This window comes from Antedon mediterranea, chromosome 6, assembly GCF_964355755.1.
Source record: "Antedon mediterranea chromosome 6, ecAntMedi1.1, whole genome shotgun sequence".
NCBI lineage: Eukaryota > Metazoa > Echinodermata > Crinoidea > Comatulida > Antedonidae > Antedon > Antedon mediterranea.
Genome location: NC_092675.1, coordinates 16854833 through 16879111, shown reverse-complemented (window position 1 = coordinate 16879111; position 24279 = coordinate 16854833). Strand labels below are relative to the sequence as shown.

The following is a 24279-nucleotide window of genomic DNA, read 5'->3' as shown; positions in this document are numbered from 1 at the left end:
CTGTAAAACATGGCCTATTCAATATTCAGTTTGTTTTCATTCATCTTTAATTTTCTTATGTCTTGAGGGACAGTCACACGCTGCTGGTTTAGCCAGGTACGTCCCAAGAGGACTACTCATTCAGAAGCTAAAGCAAGCAGCAGTTATAGTTCTAGAGGCAGACGTTTTGGTAATTTGTAAACTAGGACGGGTCATGCTAAAATTACAAACCCCAAAGCACGTCTTCGAGAAGAGAGTCTATGAAAAAATTGCTGATAATACAGTATTATAATAGATGCATGTAGACAGTAATTTGTAAAATCTTGTTCAATAAATAAATGATTTTGTTCTTGCTGTCAACATAGGCCAGTATTATAGTAATTCACTGTCAAATAATCAAAACATTATTTCTGGTATTTACAATGAGTCCCATTTGACTGTCAATCTAGACCGATATATATATAATACTGTAATTCGTTGTCAGATAATCATTGAATTATCAAAACAGTTCATATACAGTAACAGTAAAATTGTAATAGGATGCAATTTGTTGACACTTGAAGCATCTAGGCTTGATGAAGTGACTTGACTTTAGCAATAAAATAAACTAAAGTGACAGAAATTGAGTCTGTTTAGTATAATAAAGTAATATTATTTAGACATCATTTTTATTTAAATTATTTAATAAGCACATCTTTTTTACAGATTCAGTATTTTTTATTTTTCAATTTCAATTGCACAATTATGACATATCAAAGTATGAATTATTGTTGTATTTACTTCAAATACAAAAGTTATTCACTTTGTAACAAAAAAATAATATTTATTTATGAATGTATAAAAACAGAAAAGAAACGTTTAAATTTTTCAGGTAAATAATTGTTTCGTTAATGTGAATAACTATTATGTGACAATAAAATGACACATTCAAAAACAAATTTGAAATAAAAAATATTTTTCAGGGGGACAATATATCTTTAAAACTGTTACGTCAACAAGCGAGCAGCGTTTTTCGTAAGAAATATTTCTTGTATATACTGTATTGTAATAGTAAATCAAATTGAACGTTTGTAATACGTTATAACACGTTATACGTTATATAATTCAATATTTAAAATACTATTAGGCCTATAGTAAAATTTAAGAGGTATAAATTATATGGCACATATTTCAAAATCATAAACAAAAACTTTACAAAACATAATGTTCTTTAGCAAACTTGATGAATGAATGTTACTACATTCTGGTCACTGTCTTCTTCCTCCTTAACGTGTCTCTCAACCAATTTCCATTTCCCTTCTTTTTCATGTTTTTCCATGTCCGCTTCTAACTTTCCATCAGCGTAGCTTGCCTCAAGCTTCAACCACCGTGCTCGTAAATTGTTTACAATGTATCCCCCTTATAAAAAAAATAAAAATTAGAAGTAATTATCACCTTGGCTGTATGAGATCATCATCAACTTTTTTTTTCTGTATTATTCTTCTTTCTTTCCACCCTATTTTTGTGCGTCACATTTCTCTAAAACATAAAATTTCGTAAATTTGTCAACATATCGACATTTACGTGAAGTGCACCTCCTATTTTAGAAAAACGTCAGAGTTGCGCAACGTGCGATCTATGAACTTATATGATTGAGCATAGATTAAAAACCAAAAGTCATTTTGAATTGACACTTTGTGTTTTAATTCATATCAAGACTCAACTTTCTGTGGATAAAAATGGCATGTTTCCCACAAAGCTACGCACGCACGCGCATTTAAAATTTAAAAGTGTGCAAACATTTCTAATCAATTTTCTATACGTTTCAGGACATTTTAAACATTTCAAGCTTGCGCACAGCCGTACATAGCATAGAAAGGCTGTTTTTGCAATTGATTTTTGTTCTTCTGTGATAGATTACAATAATTTTTAAGAATTTTAATTGCAGAATAATGATGCACGTGCACGTTAAACTTAAAAATTCAATTTAAATTTATAAAAAATATGCCTATTTTAAATCTATTTTATCGCTTCAGGAAGACCGTTGACCCACCATTTTTCAACTTATTTTGAAAGCTAATGAGTTGTATATATTAATTCATGTAACATTGTTGTTGTCTGACGTCATCATATGGCCACTCAAATGAAAAAAAAATGTTTTTTGTCTCTTTCATCATAGCTCATTGCATTTAATAGAACACATCTCGCTTATTCGTATTCCATTTTCCCCTAGTTTTTATTTTTAATATTGTCTAGGTTAATCAATTATCTTTCGCATGAGTAATAACTATTTTAATTTTGATGACGTTATCATGTTAACAAATTTGAATAAAAGGTGGATCCAGTAATTTCAATGATGCTACACTGTATGTAGATAACAGTATTATACTGTTATATACTATAATTCACAATATAGACAGAATTTAGCACCAACATATTATTATTATTATCAGGTCATAAGTGCTGTAATATTTTTATGTTCTCATTTTGTAGCGTACGTGCATGTGGCGTCGTTGTTGTGCGGATAACTGATCTATCTAGTTATTGTCTTAATCTTCATCATGTAAATCAAGAAGGAATGAAATTTTACTCTTCCCTGATTTCATGTGAATTATGGGTATTTTATTGATTTACTGTAATTTGTTGGTTTTATTTCTTTATTATGTTGTTTATGTTTCCATGTAGGTTTCGTTCTGCAGTATTTTCAGTGTATAACAATACAATACAGTAGTATCGTCTTACGTAAGTAATACTGTAATTCGATGAAAGTGGAAGGTGGAATTGCATGGGAGTACAGGCCCGTAGCCAGGGGGGGTTTTTATGGTTCGGGCGAACCCCCCTTTACAGCGAACCCCCCTTAACCAACTGCAAACCCCCAACCCCGACATGCCCAATACCTCACCCTCATCTCCAAAAATCCTCCAAATACGTGCCCCACAGTACAAAAAGTTGTTTGTAAATTGAAAAATTTGTAAACTTGTTCGTGAACCTTCTTCTCTGTATGAGCGTCAACTAGTGATACGTGTCTGTAAATTTCTAAAAGCTGCAAATGAATTGCCGATTTTAACCTGAAAAATAAATGTTTGGTCCAGTGGTGGCGCCAGCGGGGGGGGGGGGGGGGCCTACGTTTGCTCTAGCCCTCTCGTCGGGGAGTCTACTAAACATTAGCTAGGTACGCACTTGTCTGGCGGTATCCCTTTGTACGAATCGTTCAACGTTGGGTCGAGACGCGTGATATCAAGTTCCATCCAGGGACCAAAATGTGTAATGTAGTTATTTTCCAGGCGAAGTTTACCGACGGTTACCGAAGGGAAATACCGAAGGGAACACGGGTACTTTTGTCGGGGAATATAATATACAGTACCGTGGGGCACCTAAAATAAATTTTTCATCCATTTACTAAACAAAAAAACATGCCATTTTCGCTTAGCCAACATCTTATTTTAGCTAAGTTATTACAATGTCCTGTATGTCATGAATTTCTCACCACTCGGAGGTCCAGATGGTACGCACGCATACACTTGGGAGGAATAAACTTATTTCCCCGACTGAAAAAGGTCTACGCTTGCGTTTTTTAAGCCTCTAGGCCTGATGTTTCCAAAGTATAAAATGCAATTTTTTGAAGACCTGCAGCCTCTAGTTTCAAACATTTTCTTAGCTCAGCCCCAACAATAAAGCTGGTCATATTTCGAAGTACAAGAAGTGCATTTTCCGGGACCTAACATCTCTATTTTTCAAACATTTCTTAGCTCAGTCACAACCATGATAGGGACTTATATATTTTGTTTCATGTTTTGAAGTATAATAAGTCCAATTTCCGGGACCTCCAACTCTATTTTTCTAAATTTTCTTTCAACTTTTATTTTTTAAATTGAAAAATATGGATTGAAACAGTCATCGCGCATCGTTTTTTTGCACGCAGTATTTTATTTAGGCCTTATGCATTATAAAAAATGGAAAAAATGGCTACCCTAAATCTGATTAAAATGACCTCAAATGACGCTAGAACGCGTTGCTTCCGGGGGCTTCGCCCCCCCCCTCGACCCCCACCGGGGGCCCTTGGTGGCCCCCTGGTCCCCAGCCTAGTGATGCTCGCTTCGCTCGCATAGCCCCCTCGTCGGGGAATGTAGCCCCCGCGTCGGGAAGATCCTGGTGCCACCCCTGGTTTGGTCCCTGCATGTAACATGATATTGACGCGTCTCATAGCGAGCTGGCGCACGAACGATTCGTACAAAGGACACCGCCAGACAACTGCGTACCTATTATTTAGATCAATGGCAGTCAGGCAGCATGCATAAAGTATAGCCTTCCGACGTACATCAGTATTTATGTGCGACTATGAAGTATAATGTATCATAGAGGATAGTGAATATTAATATTTTACACTATAATATCTATGGTATCAAGTACTGTAGTTCACATTATGGCATCCGATTATTTTTTTCTAGACCACCAGCCGATACGTACTAAAATGTATCAATATCACCTATTTACATATTTATATTCAAAGTGCTGTAAATAAATATTATAGATAGAGCTAGCAAATAGCATTTGCCTTCACCTAGTGTGCTTTTTTCGGGGTTGCTCCTAGATATACGTTCGCATTGAACTTGAACGCAAAACAAAATACGGAGTAAATGATCAAACAATCGGCGGTTCCGCACAGAGCACGCGCATCTAACATACGGCAACAAATAGTTATCGTCATTTAAATTATCGACGTGTTTGAGGAGGAGGAAAAAAGTACGATCTTTTTGCTCATTGGTTATATAGCATGCTGCACGAGAGTGTCTTTTCCGGCCATCTAGGAGTGTCATTTAACAAAATTCGCTTCGCATCAGGCTGGGGGGGGGGGGGGGGTTGACCCAAATATTTAGTGTCCTAACCCCCCCTTGACAGATCCTGGCTACGGCCCTGGAGTAGCTAATTTGAAGGTATATTTAAAAGGTGCCTGAATTGAATAGTCAGAATTGACAATCTCATTACCTGGTTTAGTAACTCGAATCAAATCTGGAAATACGTCTGATTTTAGATGATTAAAAGCAAAAGCACCGACTATTATTAATGCATCATAGCTGTCTGTAATACATAAATTTAAACAGGTTTTCATTATAAATATACTAGACCTATATATAATATACATTATCATTATAATTTTTATTACATATCAGATATTTATTTATGATTATGATCCATGAGACGTTTTTATTTAAGAGAAAATTATTCTACCAAAGAGTAAGTTGATATAGGCCTAAGTATTAGTATGGTTTAAAGCTGAGTGAATTTTGAACTAACTCGATGTGAAACTGTCACTGAGCCACTCTGATGATAATTGAGACAAACCTCTTCAAAATGACTAAATAAATCCATCAAAATTATTTCAATTTAAAGGATTTCACAAATAATACATTTAGTAAAGGTAGGTTTGCGGTACACCACGTGTTTCCAAAAATTATGCAAAGCGTGACAATGTCTCCGGAAGACGGTGCACCACGAGGGTAGCATAACAACCAAAATGTCGAGACATTCTCAACTATTTAGTTTATTTTATTCACATCCATGGTGCCGCAGGCCTAACTTTACTAGCCTTTATTCACAACTTTTTTTTATTAAAACAATAGTTTGAAAACCAGGCAAGTTGTACTAAACATAAGCCAGTGTAATCCAGTAAGGGGCCTAATTCTTAAAACACGATGACCAAATTATTATAACTATAGAAATGTTTTTTATTTGCCGTATTTAAAATTAATATCAATTATTATTTGTATGTAGACCGTTTATTAATGTGATATTTACCATTCTCAACATCCATTTTGTTGTCACCTCCAATCCATTGTACATATAGATTTTTGTATACGTTCTTTTTACGAGCTACCTCAATACTTGATGCACTGCCGTCAATTGCATCAATGTTAGTGTAGCCAGAATTAGCCAGCTGATAAGAATCAAAGATACTGTATTAATACAAAAATACAGAGGCGGGTTTAGGAGAAGAGTTTTCCCGTTTGAAATGTTAAAAAAGGTAAAACAAGTACAACAAGTAGGCTGTTATACGACCAAAGGACATATATATATTATGGGTGCAGGTCAAGTCGGCCCCAAACCGTCTCGGCCAAAGTCAAGTCGGCCCCACGTCAAGTCGGCCCCACGTCAAGTCGGCCCCACGTCAAGTCGGCCCCACGTCAAGTCGGCCCCAAGTCAACTCGGCCTCACGTCAACTCGTCCAAAAACTAATCGGTCAACTCGGCCACAATAAAGTATGGAACGCAAAAAGTGCTTAATATTATTACGATTCTTACTATCCACGTTTTAAAAAAAATGAAGAAATAAAAAATATAATATCTATATATATAGAAGGGCGCTAGTTCCGTTTCGCACCTGTTTTTATTTCGACTTCCTTTTGACTGCAAATTGTTTAGCAAGAATATTTTGAATACCACACATTAAAATTGGGTCTCATAAGTACTTTTATGAAGAAGAATCACATAAAAAGTAACAAATAAATCCTTAAATTGATGATTTTACAGACATGTTTCTCGCATACCGTTCGCGAATTTAGCATACTCGGAAGTTCAATATTTTCGTTTCTATGGAGCGCCAAAAGAGCAACAACAATAGATGGTTAAAACCTCAGTGGAATGCGTCTTCTTTTAATGCATTTATTATTGAAATACACGTTTAATTTTAATATATTTTGTCAATAAAAATGCTGTAACATTTTACTGCTAATAATTTGCTGTTTTCAAATAGCAACCAACCCTAGGCCTAAGAAGAGTAAGACTAAGACTAAGAGGAATATTATTTAGATCAGGTATACCCCTATTACAGTACATGTAATATGATGATGAATTTGTCGATTTTCATTCCTAAAAGTTCCTGCAAAAACCATGTACAGTATCAACAGTAATATTTTTGTTGCATTGACATTGACAAAATATGATAAATTTAACGTAATTTTCACCAATAAATGCATTAAATATACGCAATTTACTGAGTTTTTAGCCCTTTATTATGATTGCTCTGTTGGCGCTCCATAGAAACAACAACATTGAACATGGAGTATGCGAAATTCACGAACCGATGTGCGAGAAACACGTCTGTAAATTCATCAATTTAAAGGATTTATTTTTTACTTTTTGTGTGATCTCCTTCGTAAAAGTATTTTTGAGGCCTAATTCTAAGGTGTGGTACTCACGATAAAGTTACTTAACCAATTTTGAGTCGAAATAAACGACAGGTGCGAAACGGAACTAGCGCCTATAGAAGTACCCGCGTGTTACAAAAAACACGTGCAGGTACCGTATTTTAGGAAATCGAAGACGGAAGCCTACGTTCCACCATTTGGCCATAGAAAAAATGATCGTACATCGTTTTTGTGCATGATTTGCGTTTTTAAAAAAGGGAAATCCCCCGGTCAGCGAAAACACGTAGCAGTTGTAGATATCGAAAAAGCTGGCAAACGCGCAGGGAGGCTCGACAGCTACGACATTTTATTAAACGTAAATAAAGGAAAGTTAGTGAAATCATTCCTATATTTTTTGCTAAATATATTATTGTCTAAATAATAATATTCATTAAAAGTCAGAATTATTCATAGTTAAAAAATTGTGAAGAAATATTATTTTATCAATCCCCTTCATTTGCACTTTTTGCGTTCCATACTTTAACGGGGCCAAGTTGACCGATTATTTTTTGGCCGAGTTGACGTGAGGCCGAGTTGACTTGAGGCCAAGTTGACTTGAGGCCGAGTTGACTTGAGGCCGACTTGACTTGGGGCCGACTTGACTTGGGGCCGACTTGACTTTGGCCGAGATGGTTTAGGGCCGACTTGGATCGAAACCATATATTATATATATAAATCATGTGTTGCGTAGCACTGTGTAAATTATATATAAATCATACTGTAAATTATAGAATCCCGCCAGAGACATTTTTTCATACAACTAAAAAATATGGAACTTTCGCCAATGAGCTATGCTCGACACGAATATGAGATTATGTTCCGAATATGAGCACTGTTTCTATAATTTACAGTATGATTTACCGTATATATTATATATATATATATCATTTTTAGTGTATCACAAAGCGGTTTATAATTTATTTCTAATCGCGTCGAGCATAGCCCATTGGTGAAAGTTCCGTATTTTTTAGTTGTATGAAAAAATGTCTCTGGCGGGATTCGAACCTGCAACCTCTCGTTTACAGGGCAAGTATCATACCACTAGACCACAGAGCCATATATGGTATTATCACATATTTTCAACCACCAGATACATTCTCTCATACAACAAATGCCCTCACAATCAGTGGAGGCCAAACAAGTCAGAATAAATTCCAACTTTAATACGCAACGGTTTTTAAAAATAATATTGTGTATATGTAAATCAACTGTTTGCCGAAGAGCATATACACGTCCTGCTGCAGTTGCGGTGTGCTGATGGTTTATAATGATACGGATACTTACATACTCACCTGCGAGGCCTGTGCCTGATGCGACATCAAATATCCTGGCATCTTTAGATTTAACATATTTCTGAAGGCAAATTGAAGCGATAGAAGGACCGACGTATTTCATAGATTCCATTGCCTATAGTAGTTAGACCAAATAAAAAAACATACTTGTTAAGCGTCACCGCCCGCTCCTGATTATCCAGCCGCCTCTCTTTTTATTTTTATTTTTTTTTTACCGATATACAACGGAAAGTTCAGCGGCCCGGCCCAGCTCCAGAGTAGGGCTCGAAATTCACGCTAGCAAACTAGCATTTTGCTAGTAGATTCTTCATAATTGCTATTTGAAAATTTCAAAACTAGCAAATGTTTGTTAGGCTAATGTAATTTTTGAAAAATACGTACTTTTTAGCTTAGACAACGCTAGCCGCCGATCGCTCTATGTCAACAACGGCAATTTGGTGAAAACAATTGTTTCATTTACACGCCGCCGATTTACGTCAAGGAAACGCGAATAGCACCGTGAATCATGTAATGTGGTAAACAGCTAGCTTTTTCCCCAACACATTAAATCATGTGCATTTAGTACGTCGCTGAGAATTACATCATCAGTCACGTGATTACAGAATACGCGATTATCAATTTAGGGATTTAACGAAATAAATATTTTGCCTACACAGTGGTCGAAGCGCGTTTTTTTATAGGTTCGTAAATAGGAAACACCCCATACATAATGGACTCTACCAATTTTGTTTACGATGATCTCGCGCTCGAGATCGGCACACCACGAGGTCCTGTTGGGCGATGGGTTTCCTTATGCCTGGTTTACCTGTGGAATAATTACATACACTTTTTGCATCACAACTTTAAATACTGATTTACACAGCAATTGGCAAAGGATTCATCAAAGAAGAATGAATACTTTGAACAAAAATTCACTTAAGAAATGCCGTAAGCTGTTTTCAAACTATAAATCAGCCCACTATTTAGTATTATTGAGACCAAATCATGCTTCTCGCGATATGGAATTTCCTGGATAGATGAGTCGAGCGAGAGACGGCGGATGGCCGATGAGTGAGGTGGGGGTAGTAGCTTGGACGGATTAGTTAGCCTAGGGCCTACAATTTCGCTTGGTGGCAATTAAATTTAATGTTTTAATTACGTCTGGATATAAACAATACAAAACTCAATTTTGTCGTAAGCAATAATATTTCATACATAGTCAATTTTGTTCTGTTTCGCATTTTAAAAGTTTGACGTTTCGTCCTAAAAAAAGTGGGCCAAAACGCGCAAAAATATACCTCTATAAAAAGTAAAAAAAAAAAAAAAAAACCGTCCCCCCGCCCCTGAAAATTTATGAGGGTGTGACGCTTAACAAGTATATTTTTTTATTTGGCCTTAAGTAAATATCATAAAATCCTAATTTGGTAAATTGCTTGCTCGGTTACATTTAAAACAAGTAAGGCTGCTGTATACGGTACATGAATCCCGTTAGTCTAGGAAAACTTTGCGATGGGGCGACTTTGCGATGGGGCGACTGTGTCGGGGCGACTTTGTTTTGGGGCGACTTTGCTAAGGGGCGACTGTGTAAGGGGCGACTTTGTATGGGGCGACTTTGCGATGGGGCGACTTGACTAGCATCCATCTCAACTGCTCTGTTAAATGCATCGTAACTGTTAAAATGGTCACCCTCAGACAGAGCCGCCATATTCGTCCCGATGCCTCGATCATTGTTGTTGTTGTTGGTGGAGAGAATGAAAACATCCGCACCAGGCCTTATACGATGACGTCACATGCGTACCCATTGGCTGATTATGACGTAATGCAATTTACCGTACCTTTAGCAAACGGAAGTTAGGATACGGTCCCATATCTTTAGCCACGGCGAAAAAAGAAACGGAACCCCAGGGTTTAAATTCAGAAAATGTTTCACCATCCCCAAACGCATGGGTGGGGGCTCTCTCACACCCTACCCACAATTTGTAAGACCCTACTTTAGTGATATGAGTGGGCGGGGGGAACCCCAAAAGATCATGAGTGATAGCATAGCAATACTATAGTGAACTATATATTCTATAATATCTCTATGGTGTTAGGAGAGCGGGACCCTGATGTGAGTGATGTAGAGCCTCGTGAGAACTAAGCCTACATATACCAGGAGGTATAAAATTGTTCCCTCCCTGCATATTATATAGGCTATAGGCCTATTTGCCAACATTTGCTTTGAATTCGAAAATTTGGAACATTTGACCTATGCTAATTAGCATGATAAAGATGTATACCGTACTCACTTTATCGTAGTGTGGAGCCCAATCGTCAAAAAATTGTCCTAGTTTTTCATGTGTATTTGTGTCTTTTAGAGTAGATATATGCTCCACTATCCGTTCTTTGGTCCAATAATCAGCCATAGCTGTATCCTAAAAACAGTGACCAATTCAAGTTAAATACTACACGACTCAATGAATTCAAATAACGCTCTCAGTAATAATAATAATATAGTAATTTATTTGGAAGCTACACTTTTGAAACAGTGGTACACTATTTGATTGAACGTTCTCACAAATTTAATCAAATACTGTACTTCTTTTTCTATGAATCGTCGGTACACAGCATTGTCATCATTGTTGCGGCGATCTATTCAATGTTCAATTATTGGTTTTCGACACGCTGTTCTAAAATTTTAGGTACCCCCGTAACTGAGTGCATCCCCTATTGAATTACAACAGTAATACGTTGCATGCTCCGCCTACTTTATGTTTATTCAACGAATTTTATGCATCACTAACTCTCGCTTCTTTTCCGGGATACAGAATATTTTAGCTTAGTTAAAATTTTCAGTACCCCGTGACAAATTGCACCCCCTACTCTACGTATTATAAAGTTTTGTCTACGTACTCTCACTTGCACTGATGAAGGGGTAGTGTTTTCCAAAAGCTCTGCTAAGTGTTAAGGCTGTTTTAAATTATCGTTTTGATTTAGCTTTTTCTTTATTTTATTTTGTATCCAGAGATCCTGTCACTGAAACCCACAACAATTCAGTAATTGTCTTTGTATTATATAACTCGATCCTTGGACTATACACTTATTCGGCCTATGATTATTCATTGTTATTATTTATTTATTAATAATGAAGTCATGGCCTGTATACGGGCCTGTATACTACGGTTATATACTGTTTATTTTTCATATGAATCAATGATTTTGATTTGAATGTTCATAACCGTTCTAAGCACCCTAGCGCTCTCCTAATTTTATCTATAATATATTTATTTAATCTCAAGTTGTTTTAGGCCCATATAACATTATGTTTAGTTGTCTTCTGATTATTTTACGAAGGAAAACGGACACACGCCAATTGAACAGGAACACAAGCCCAAAACACCGGGCATTATGCACCAAAAATAAATCATGTGTTACACAATTGGCTGATGTCATTTATTATCGCATTTCGTTGCTTATAACATGGAGGAAATATCTCTGTATATTTCCTCCATGCTTATAATAAGTTTACAATTTTAATATATAGGCCTAGTTAATTTGCCATCAGACAGTACTCGTAATCTCGAGAAGCTTAATTTTGTTCATCCTTTGCCGTATGTTGCCTTAAATCAATCGCCTACACTGAATAACAAACGACGTTGTTCTATGTAATCTTTTATGTAGATTTATGTCATATCTGTTCTTATTCTCAACATCAGGTTATAAAGTATACCTTTTTTTACGGATTTTAACTTTTGTACTAATATAATAATGTCGTAAATTTTAAGATGAAACTTCGAGCTATAGGCCTAGAGCTTTATTGTCTCTTAAGAATCTCCAAACGTTTTTTTCAAACAGTTAATAACTATTTATTATAGGCCCAGGGTGCAATATATTACGGACTGTCTAGAATATTAGGTACCCCCGTGACAGATTGCACCCCCTATAATATAACAGTTAATAACTATCTAGGGGGTGCAATATATTACGGACTGTCTAGAATATTAGGTACCCCCGTGACACTGACAGATTGCACCCCCTATAATATAACAGTTAATAACTATATATTATAGGGGGTGCAATATATTATGGTCTGTCTAGATAGGTACCCCCGTGACAGGTTGCACCCCCTAGACTATAATTATAACAGTTAATAACTATATATTATAGGGGTGCAATATATTACGGGCTGTCTAGAATATTAGGTACCCCGTGACAGATTGCACCCCTATATTATAACAGTTAATAACTATTTTAGGGGGTGCAATATATTACGGACTGTTTAGAATATTAGGTACCCCCGTGACAGATTGCACCCCCTATATTATAACAGTTAATAACTATATACTATAGGGGTTGCAATATATTACGGACTGTCTAGAATATTAGGTACCCCCGTGACAGATTGCACCCCCTATATTATAACAGTTAATAACTATATACTATAGGGGTTGCAATATATTATGGGCTGTCTAGAATATTAGGTACCCCGTGACAGATTGCACCCCCTGTATTATAACAGTTAATAACTATCTAGTTTAGGGGTTGCAATATATTATGGGCTGTCTAGAATATGAGGTACCCCCGTGACAGATTGCACCCCCTATATTATAACAGTTAATAACTATATACTATAGGGGTTGCAATATATTATGGGCTGTCTAGAATATTAGGTACCCCGTGACAGATTGCACCCCCTGTATTATAACAGTTAATAACTATCTAGTTTAGGGGTTGCAATATATTATGGGCTGTCTAGAATATGAGGTACCCCCGTGACAGATTGCACCCCCTATATTATAACAGTTAATAACTATATACTATAGGGGTTGCAATATATTATGGGCTGTCTAGAATATTAGGTACCCCGTGACAGATTGCACCCCCTGTAATATAACAGTTAATAACTATATACTATATAAGGGGTGCAATATATTACGGACTATCTAGAATATTAGGTACTCCCGTGACAGATTGCACCCCTATAATATAACAGTTAATAACTATCTAGGGGGTGCAATATATTACGGACTGTCTAGAATATTAGGTACCCCCGTGACAGATTGCACCCCCTATAATATAACAGTTAATAACTATATATTATAGGGGGTGCAATATATTACGGACTGTCTAGAATATTAGGTACCCCCGTGACAGGTTGCACCCTCTGTATTATAACAGTTAATAACTATATATTATAGGGGGTGCAATATATTACGGGCTGTCTAGAATATTAGGTACCCCGTGACAGATTGCACCCCTATATTATAACAGTTAATAACTATATATTATAGGGGGGGGCAATATATTATGGTCTGTCTAGAATATTAGGTACCCCGTGACAGATTGCACCCCCTGTAATATAACAGTTAATAACTATCTATTTTTGGGGGTGCAATATATTACGGACTGTCTAGAATATGAGGTACCCCCGTGACAGATTGCACCCCCTATATTATAACAGTTAATAACTATATACTATAGGGGTTGCAATATATTATGGGCTGTCTAGAATATTAGGTACCCCGTGAACAGATTATTGCACCCCCTATATTATAACAGTTAATAACTAAATACTATAGGGGTTGCAATATATTACGGACTGTCTAGAATATGAGGTACCCCCGTGACAGATTGCACCCCCTATATTATAACAGTTAATAACTATATACTATAGGGGTTGCAATATATTATGGGCTGTCTAGAATATTAGGTACCCCGTGAACAGATTATTGCACCCCCTATATTATAACAGTTAATAACTAAATACTATAGGGGTTGCAATATATTACGGACTGTCTAGAATATTAGATACCCCCGTGACAGATTGCACCCCCTATATTATAACAGTTAATAACTATATACTATAGGGGTTGCAATATATTATGGGCTGTCTAGAATATTAGGCACCCCGTGACAGATTGCACCCCCTGTATTATAACAGTTAATAACTATCTATTTTAGGGGTTGCAATATATTATGGGCTGTCTAGAATATGAGGTACCCCCGTGACAGATTGCACCCCCTATATTATAACAGTTAATAACTATATACTATAGGGGTTGCAATATATTATGGGCTGTCTAGAATATTAGGTACCCCGTGACAGATTGCACCCCCTGTAATATAATAGTTAATAACTATATATTATAGGGGGTGCAATATATTATGGGCTGTCTAGAATATTAGGTACCCCCGTGACAGATTGCACCCCTACAATATAACAGTTAATAACTATATACTATAGGGGGTGCAATATATTACGGACTGTCTAGAATATTAGGTACCCCGTGACAGATTGCACCCCCTATATTATAACAGTTAATAACTATATACTATAGGGGATGCAATATATTACGGACTGTCTAGAATATTAGGTACCCCGTGACAGATTGCACTCCCTATATTATATGTCACGGGTTACCTAATATTCTAGACAGCCCGTAATATATTGCACCCCCTATAGTATATAGTTATTAACTGTTATATTACAGGGGGTGCAATCTGTCACGGGGTACCTAATATTCTAGACAGCCCATAATATATTGCATCCCCTATAATATATAGTTATTAACTGTTATAATATAGGGGGTGCAATCTGTCACGGGGTACCTAATATTCTAGACAGCCCATAATATATTGCACCCCTATAGTATATAGTTATTAACTGTTATATTATAGGGGGTGCAATCTGTCACGGGTTACCTAATATTCTAGACATTCCGTAATATATTGCACCCCTATAATAGATAGTTATTAACTGTTATAATACAGGGGGTGCAATCTGTCACGGGGGTGCAATCTGTCACGGGGGTGCAATCTGTCACGGGGGTACCTAATATTCTAGACAGTCCGTAATATATTGCACCCCCTATAATATATAGTTATTAACTGTTATAATATAGGGGATGCAATCTGTCACGGGGGTACCTAATATTCTAGACAGTCCGTAATATATTGCACCCCTATAATATATAGTTATTAACTGTTATAATATAGGGGGTGTAATCTGTCATGGGGGTACCTAATATTCTAGACAGTCCGTAATAATATATTGCACCCCCTATAGTATATAGTTATTAACTGTTATAATATAGGGGGTGCAATCTGTCACGGGGGTACCTAATATTCTAGACAGCCCGTAATATATTGTACCCCCTATAGTATATAGTTATTAACTGTTATATTACAGGGGGTGCAATCTGTCACGGGGTACCTAATATTCTAGACAGTCCGTAATATATTGCACCCCCTATAATATATAGTTATTAACTGTTATAATATAGGGGGTGCAATCTGTCACGGGGGTACCTAATATTCTAGACAGTCCGTAATATATTGCACCCCCTATAATATATAGTTATTAACTGTTATAATATAGGGGGTGCAATCTGTCACGGGGGTACCTAATATTCTAGACAGTCCGTAATATATTGCACCCCCTATAATATATAGTTATTAACTGTTATAATATAGGGGGTGCAATCTGTCACGGGGGTGCAATCTGTCACGGGGGTACCTAATATTCTAGACATTCCGTAATATATTGCACCCCCTATAATATATAGTTATTAACTGTTATAATATAGGGGGTGCAATCTGTCACGGGGGTACCTAATATTCTAGACAGCCCATAATATATTGCACCCCTTTAATAGATAGTTATTAACTGTTATATGGTGCGTCACGGGTGTACCTAATATTCTAGACAGTCCGTAAAATATTGTATCCTACTATAGTAGGCCTATTAACTGTTATATTAGGGGTATAGGGGTGCAATCTGTCACGGGGTACATAATATTGTAGACACCGAGGTTATACCTAAGCCTACTAGAGTGATTACCGTACTGTTATAATTGTACCCTGTCACGAGGGTACAGACATTTGTCACAATATTGGGAATATTAACTCGTCAATTGCCGTGTATTAGATTATGTCATTCACATGGTTACAGATTAGTTTTTACGGTGCGTTTTTTATATTGTCTATCGTAGGCCTAAAGAATTAGCCACAATTCATGATTTATAGTATAATAATGTATTACAGGATGTGAGAAAACTGTTCAATTTTATATTCTTAAGTTGGTCTATTTCGTAGGGAGGCGTGGATCATTCCAACCTTCCCAGTCCTAGCAACTTTTAAAAGAGTTACTAAAAATGTATCTCCACAATCGGTCGCTGTTGGCCAGGCTAGCCCGGTCAGTCTAATTACCGAAAACAACCGAAAACAACCGAAAACAACCGAAAACAACCATAAACAATTGAAAACAACCATAAACAACCAAAAACAACCGAAAACAAACCGAAAACAAAATAACAATATCTAAATACCGAAAACAAATTTGATGCAGCTACTATATTGACCTCGCACGCCAAACAAATTTCTACAGTATATTTTTTAAATGTCGCCCTCTATTGATAGGTGTTTCTAAAGCCAACAAGACCGCGCGCGCAAAGCCAAGGAGATAGAGACCATACGAAATGGAAGTGTGCACAAAATTTAACTCAATATCGTACAAACTCAATGATAACACCGTGCATTTACTTACAGAATCTACAATATGTTAGATATCTAATATATTATATGTTACATGAATCTTACAGAGACAAGGAATTTTCTGTAGTCGTAAGACCCTTTGAAAAATAAAACATTATCATAAAGAAAAAAACATGAAATAAGGTTTTAAAGATACAAGTTGGAAAGTTAAAGTATTCCTACATATAATATAAAAGAAACTACATAATAGTAGCCTAACACTCGCACGCACCACGCATAATATATAACCATTTTAATATAAGCATTTTTAAGTACTGTAATTCGATATAATCACTTCTAAAATATTTTTAAATATTTTATAACAATTTTAACAACTAGGGATGGTTCTCGAATACATAGTATAATTTCAGCGATTTCAAATGTACGTACCGCATGACAATAATACACCACTTCTACGACGTTTATTTGTGTATATTGTGTTTATATGTAAAACAGTTTGTGAAAAACACCTCTATTCGGTGCAAATCGTAAATTCGCTTTAACACTAGGAATTATGTTACAGATTTTCAGTTGTGTTCTCATGTATTATTTAAAACATGAAAAATGTTATTTATTTACTACACTATGTTATTTAAATTTAGTTTGTTGTAGTTAAACAAACATGGCTAGATGTTGATAATACATCTGATCTTTAATCGAGTTTGTACCTCGAAAACAAAATTAAATTTAGTACTAAAAAGATGTTACAGACTTGAGTTGTGTTCTCATGTTCTCTCAATATGATTAGGCCTAAGGTTAATAAAGATTTACAAGTTAAAGCCCCATTCCCTACGTTTTTTAGATCTAATTTAAGATCACAAACTATATTTAATGTGAAAATAATACTATATGGTTCTATTGCGATAACTTTTTTCGTCTTTAAACGGTTAAAAATGTGAAAAATAAATCGATTCTAATAATTATAGCGGCCCGCTATAAATCCCAAAATGCATTGCGCGCGGATTGATATTTTTGTTTTTCACCTGTAATTCGCCCACTTTTCGATCGATCGTGAAGCCAAAACAAATGGAAGACTCCTAACTTTTCAGCGAAAATACCGGGTTTTCCCCAATTTGTATCAACGGAGTCTGGCAAAAATAGAAAGACAATTAATGCAGCAACTATACAACGTCAGGCTAGGTATATAGCTAGCGTACGATGTTCGTACGTTATCGATGTTTACCAGCTAGGCCTACAAAACTAAGCATAGCTAGGCTAGGCCTAAGACCGTCCACAAGAGGTCGATCGCCGCGAGCTACTTAGGTAGTGCATTGTTTCTCACTTTTTATCATAATTTACCATAAAACGTACATTTAAGACAAGGAATGACATGGTTTAATGTTTTTAAAGTGATATATATGTATTATTTTCCAAAAAACGTCCAAAATTGCAGGGAAGGGGTCTTTAATGTAACATGTTTGTGTTTTCACTTCCTGTCATAATTTTTGTCAGACTATTATATATATATATATTTCAACGGAGAAAAACATTCATTAACTCATTAATCAGGGGGAACAACATTACGTTTAATTGTTAAACAACTTAATCAAAATTAAGCTGTCGCTGCAAAAGGGCACTTAAAATGAATCCTCTCTAAAACGCACACTGCTGGAATTAAGAATTTAACTTATTTAATAAATGTTTTATTAACTTTATTTATTTATTTTTTTTATTCTAACCTTGATTTTAAAGATCATGGAACATGGTATTTGATGTTTATGTAAAATAGTAGTATTATAGTTGTTCTCCTTGATGGATATTAAACAGACAATAAATTAAAAGTTTTCAGGACATAATTAAAGTGTTTTCTGCTATTTCGCGCAACTGCTCTCAGTTCACGACTATTCGGGTTTTTTCGGCATTTTCCGGTAACCTCTGATAGTGACGTCATAAGATGAAGAAACTTTTTCGCCCGCCTGAGTTGTGTACTGTACAAACTAGGATGTCAACACGTATTGCGTATGATTTTGACAGTTCTTCGTCAGAGGAATTAGAAGAGGAAACATTGATAGTGGAATGCGAAACTGAGGAGAATGAAGGAGAAACTATTTTGTTTAACAATCGAAATATTGAATGGAATGTCGATGAAATTAATTCGGCCGTACATGTACGAGCCCGATTGTGGTTCTGACGATTCTTCATCATCAGAAGATGGCGACGGTGACCGTCACCTAGGCCTAGGCCTAGGTAGGCCTACCTACAATTCAAGCAGAGAATATTCAACTTCAAACCCAGTTATTAAATTGGTTAGTAGTACTATCTCTTTTATTAAAAATTAATGTATAACTTTATTGTATAATTAACAATTCCCTAGTAGATAACTACGATATTCTTTCGTCATGCCAGTGTGTGTATTGTGGCTTAGTTAGGCCTAGCCTAGATAGAGGCTAGGCCCTACTGCTGTACTCTACTCCAATTCATGCGGCTAGCCCTCTCACCGGCGACGGTCGGCTATCGTCTATAAGCCTACGGCCTAGATTGAATTTTTTTAACGAAATAAAGATTAGGCTAAATTGAATCGTAGAAAGCAAAAATGTACATTACGGTATTAGACTGACCATTTTATTCAACAATTTTGCACTTTGTTGTTTGAAATAGGCCTAGATAGATAGGCCCACCCCTAAGGCTAGCCAAGATGCAGATTTATTTTCCTATTTCACACACAATACATTAAATTAATCATTAATAATCACTAAAACTTTAAAAATATTTAATATAGCGCCCTATAAATTGTGACATCTCAGAATATTGTAGCGCTCTAGAGCGCTACAATATTATTATTACAAAATATTTTTGTTTTTATAATACAGGTGTGATTGTGGCCATTGCCAGATGCTACCCACGTATCGCGAATGTCGATGTTGCCAGGAAGTAGGCCCTATTATTTATTAATCATAGGCTGGAGGAAGGTCAGACAATTTACAATACGGAGAAGCCTACATATGCATCACTGAACATCCTGGATTCACTGCTGCCTGTTTGAATTTGCATGTGTTGGAAATTGCATGGCTGCATTACCGCCAACAGTATGACACACCTGTTGAAGCCTCAAAACATAAACGTCTGAGACATATTGCGTACCGGCAACTCGCCAGATGGTGTTGGGGGTTTTTGGGCCGAAACCTAAGGGTAGTCTTACCATCATGTGCCGTTTCCTGCATAAGAGCCCACTTCCCACCACCAGGTATGGAAGATGATTTCCAGTTTGCTGGATTTTTGGATTGAGTAAACATTTAGCACCAACTTGTATTGAGATTACAATTAACCACACACAATTATTTACTGTACTTCATAAAGGAAAGTATTGTACACTGTATCTGATAGAAATAAAATGATCAAATAGAAATAAAATATACATTTCTCTGACACAATTTATTAAAAAATTATGCACACAAGTGATTATTTTGTTTATAAAACTGTTGGCTCTGGATTGTGGCGCTGTATCCACATAAACAAATGGCTTTTAATCTTTCACTAAAAAAACGAAATAATGATTTATAATAAAAAGCATGATGGAATGTATTTCATTTCTTGGAGTATGTATTATACTTCTTATTTGAAGTTGATCAGTGGACCTTTTGGCTGCTGATTTATTTACTGCATAATTTTTGCCTTAGTTGTTCACATTTGGAAATCTTGTGAAGTGGTTGGCAATAGCGGTCTCTTTGTCGGGGCGTTCAAATCCTGAACAGAGTTGGGGTGGCGCATCAACATCTTCTGCTGTCCCTTCAACAATGCTCATTACCTCCAAGATGAGGTCATCCACATACGCTGCGAAATAATAATACGGTACTGTAAGTAAGAACAAAATCATTTGTAAAAGTGCAATAAGATTATATAATTTATAATTTGACTTTTCTAAAGCAAATTTCAAATGGTTCAATTTTTGTTCAAATCAATAGAGAATATATATAGTGCAATCTGTCAATGCAACTTACAAATTATTGCAGTCAGCTTGTGCACAAGCTTCATTTTTATGAGGGCAGAACAACTCCCCACCTGAACTATTATGCTGGGGCTTTCAACACAGTACTACTAGCCTAGGCCCTTTGTGTTGCTGATTTTAAAACCGAATTAATCACCTAGGCCTACTACTCTACTATACTAGAAAGAAGTACTACCTAGAGGGCCTAGGCCTACCTTTTATTTAGTTAATCGACACAACAACTTCAGTTTTACTAATTTTTTTATTGCGTTTAAAAACACGATAATAATGCATTCGTATAACTGACTGTAACTAACCATTCCAAAGTTTGGGTCCGTAATTGAAAATGTAAACCTAGGCCTAGGACCATGTACAGTATTGTTGGTCTGGTCAATTTCCCCACGACGTTCTTCGCCGCCTTCGCGTTGGTCCGCCTCGCCTTCAGAATCGGTGAGATCGGGCTCTCATATAGGCCTACGGTTGAATTAATTGCATTCAATAACACTTTCTTGCGTATCCATAACGTCGTCTCCTTCATCTTCATCAATTTAGAATTCATAATGGATAGTTTCCTCTTCAAAATCAGACTCCGAACTGTCGAGATCGTACACAATACGTGTTGACATCTTGCCGATACAGTACAGTTTGTATACAATAGAGAGATGCGTCGCGACCAGCAGTGCAGTGTGTGTTCATCTTATGACGTCACGATTTATCGCCTTGGATTTCCTGCTTCCAAATTCGACTTCGGAGATATAAACTCCGATGTATGTAAATCATAAAAAATTCATAATTTACGCTTATAGAATTTATTTTATCAAAACGTACTAATAAAATCAACATATTCAGACCCAAATCAGCCAAAAAACGTTATACATCAAATACCATGTTCCATGATCTTTAATTTGTATTACAATACTTGTAAAGTCTAGTGGTGAATTGGGCATTACACCAGAAGGCTAGCTATACTCTTTCTTTTAAAGTGATTTTTTAATGAAACAAGTACTTTGAACAAATTCATGCGTGAGCACATAGGCATCATTTTCTCTCTATTTGCATTCAAATAAATTACAGTTATTCGTTTAGTGAACAAATAAATTCAAGAATCAACATTAAAATAACGTCAAATGATATGAGGTTCCATTTTTCATGAATTTTACGCGCGAGAGTACCCATTTCCGGCCATCTAGCTAGGGGTGTCATGGGAGTAAATTAGCTTCGCCACAGGCCCCACCATGGTTCCAATACTTCTTATCATTTGATCAGAACTAAACCCACCCACCCACAATGATCATCTCAGGCATTACAAATCTCTTAGTAGGCCTACTAGCTGTTATATGGCCACCGAATAACAAAGTTTAATAAATTACTATTGAATTAATTTTCAGTGGATTATTTGTGGGGTGGGGGTATAGGCCTACTATAAAACAAAAAAACACCTCTGACGTATTTAGCTTTGCTTTTTGCTTCTCAGTTTGAAATGAACATGTCATAGGGGAAAACTTTACCTTTGCTCCCCTCCCCCTCCCCCCCCCCCCACACCTCCCTATTTCAAAATCCTGGATCCGACCCTGATTTTGGTGCCGAATACTCGTCAGATCCTGACAACCAAACCAAGGCTCACGTGTAGTAACGCAGTGCTATCTACTTCAATATATCATTAATATAGAGGGCGACGTAAAAAAAATTTGTTTTCGGTAATTAGATTTTTTTTAGTTTGTTTTCGGTTTGTTTCCGGTTTGTTTTCGGTTGTTTCCGGTTTGTTTTCGGTTGTTTAGGGTTGTTTTCGGTTATTTTCGGTTGTTTTCGGTTGTTTTCGGTTGTTTTCGGTAATTAGACTGACCCGGCTAGCCAGCCTAGTTCACATCACAGCTATAAGCAGCTACAGCAGGCTCGGCTGTTTCGATTCAGAGATATCTGACTTCCGCGTAAGAGGCCTAGGTTATTTTCTCGATAAACAATCATTGCATGGTACATTTCTGGATAATGTAGGTACATGAACAGTAGTATTTTTGTTATTATTACTGTACTAAAGACCTATAGGCTACATAAGTTGTGCGGGAGCGGTAGACATCTAAATATAAAATGTCACTTGACATTACGTACGAGCGAGAGGGGATACTAAAAATTATGGGCGGATACAGTATGCTAATTAGGTTGTGACGTCATTTGTAATTCAATAGGGGGTGCACTCTGTTACGGGGGTGCACTTTGTTACGGGGGTGCACTCTGTTACGGGGGTCCCTAAAATTTTAGAACAACGCCACGCTCACTTGGAATAAATAAACTCAGAAAGAGCCTAATTGCATTCCGCCGGTAAAGCCAGTGTCTAGACTAGAATGTAGATAGTTTGCGTAGTCGTCTGACACCTAATCTAATTCCCTATCCTACAATATGTACGAGTAAAATGGAGTAAAATTGTTGCGAGTTCAATTTAAAACGCATTCTTTGTTATGAAGAACACTGAGAATTCAATCAATTGCGTAGATAAAATGGGAAAGAATATATTCGCATATTCAACATGCATAATGAGACATAGGCCTACTTACAATTGACTATAATAATCGTGTGAGTACCGTACCTATTGTTGAAAATCGCACAATGCGTCTATTTCCCGTCCTGGCTGGAAACATAAAGCACGTGTGTGTACATAACTGTTACAGCTGACACGCCAAGGACTTGTGTCAAGCTGACACGTATAAATCGTCATGGAAAAATTTGGTCACTTGAAAGAATGAATGAATCAGGTCAAAGTAATTATCTCTATTATACAAATATGGATTTACTGACATGTGTCATATATATCTCCACGTGTAAACCCTTGACCAAATCATTCATAAAATAAGTATGTAGGCCTAGATGTCATTACGGTTATAGTAATTGTTATCGAAGCGAAAGGAAGGGTAGAAGTGGGGTTTGGGTCAAATGTCAAAACAAGAATATTAACAAAGTTAAATCAAATTGAAAGAGCTATATTTGGAGTCTTCAAACCAAACATTTTATATTATTACCGGATGCCGCTGATTTTTTTTTTGTATTTAAAATGTTCACTATTTTATTGCTTCCTGTCAGCATTCATATATTTAGAAGTTGAACAAAAGACATTTCATTCATGATTATGATTTTATTAGATCGGAAAAAATTGTTTTAGTTACTGCCTCTTTTAAAACAAAAAAGCTATATATTTAAAATAATATAAAAGTTACCACATTAGAAAATGCAATAGAAATGTTTAATTGATCTAGTCTTTTGTAAATGTATTCAATTCTAAAGAGTACGTACTTGCCTAATCAGTTACAATAGGCCTACAATTTTAAAATGAATAAAAAATAAATACCGGTACTGAATACCATTGAATTCATCTGTCAAATTGTAATTGTTGTTACTATTACCTTTACCTAATTATTTTAATGTTGTAATTAATTAGGTAA

At 36.1% G+C, this 24279-nt stretch overlaps 1 protein-coding gene and 1 long non-coding RNA gene across 5 annotated transcripts; both read right to left on the bottom strand.

Annotated features, from left to right (window-relative positions):
* Nucleotides 1-685: 685 nt before the first annotated feature.
* LOC140052625 (methyltransferase-like protein 27) lies at nucleotides 686-23505 on the bottom strand. Of its 4 annotated transcripts, none has more exons than XM_072098284.1 (6): nucleotides 23430-23505; nucleotides 10701-10826; nucleotides 8426-8548; nucleotides 5755-5893; nucleotides 4945-5037; nucleotides 693-1377 (listed from the first exon to the last, which is right to left on the bottom strand). In XM_072098284.1, exons 2-6 carry the CDS (start codon nucleotides 10815-10817, stop codon nucleotides 1190-1192), a joined length of 660 nt encoding a protein of 219 aa, XP_071954385.1. In that variant the 5' UTR covers nucleotides 10818-10826; nucleotides 23430-23505; the 3' UTR covers nucleotides 693-1189. The 4 variants fall into 4 exon arrangements, with proteins under 4 accessions (XP_071954386.1, XP_071954387.1, XP_071954385.1 ...); XM_072098283.1 differs by having other exon boundaries at nucleotides 694-1377; nucleotides 23398-23504; XM_072098285.1 differs by lacking the exon at nucleotides 8426-8548 and having other exon boundaries at nucleotides 686-1377; nucleotides 23398-23504.
* Nucleotides 20277-21470, bottom strand: LOC140051349 (uncharacterized). The gene is made up of 2 exons (XR_011845510.1): nucleotides 21064-21470; nucleotides 20277-20694 (listed from the first exon to the last, which is right to left on the bottom strand). It is a non-coding gene; the product is annotated as an uncharacterized lncRNA (long non-coding RNA).
* Nucleotides 23506-24279: the final 774 nt, after the last annotated feature.

Bases quoted from the DNA above. Each gene is read 5' to 3' on its own strand.
- LOC140052625 (XM_072098284.1), bottom strand. From the start codon at position 10,817: ATGGCTGATTATTGGACCAAAGAACGGATAGTGGAGCATATATCTACT. The intron at 5,894-8,425 runs GTAAGTATCCGT...GATTCTTATCAG, and splicing joins CAGGCCTCGCAGGTGAGTAT to CTGGCTAATTCTGGCTACAC. The intron at 1,378-4,944 runs GTAATGAGATTG...TTTTTTTATAAG, and splicing joins GATTCGAGTTACTAAACCAG to GGGGATACATTGTAAACAAT.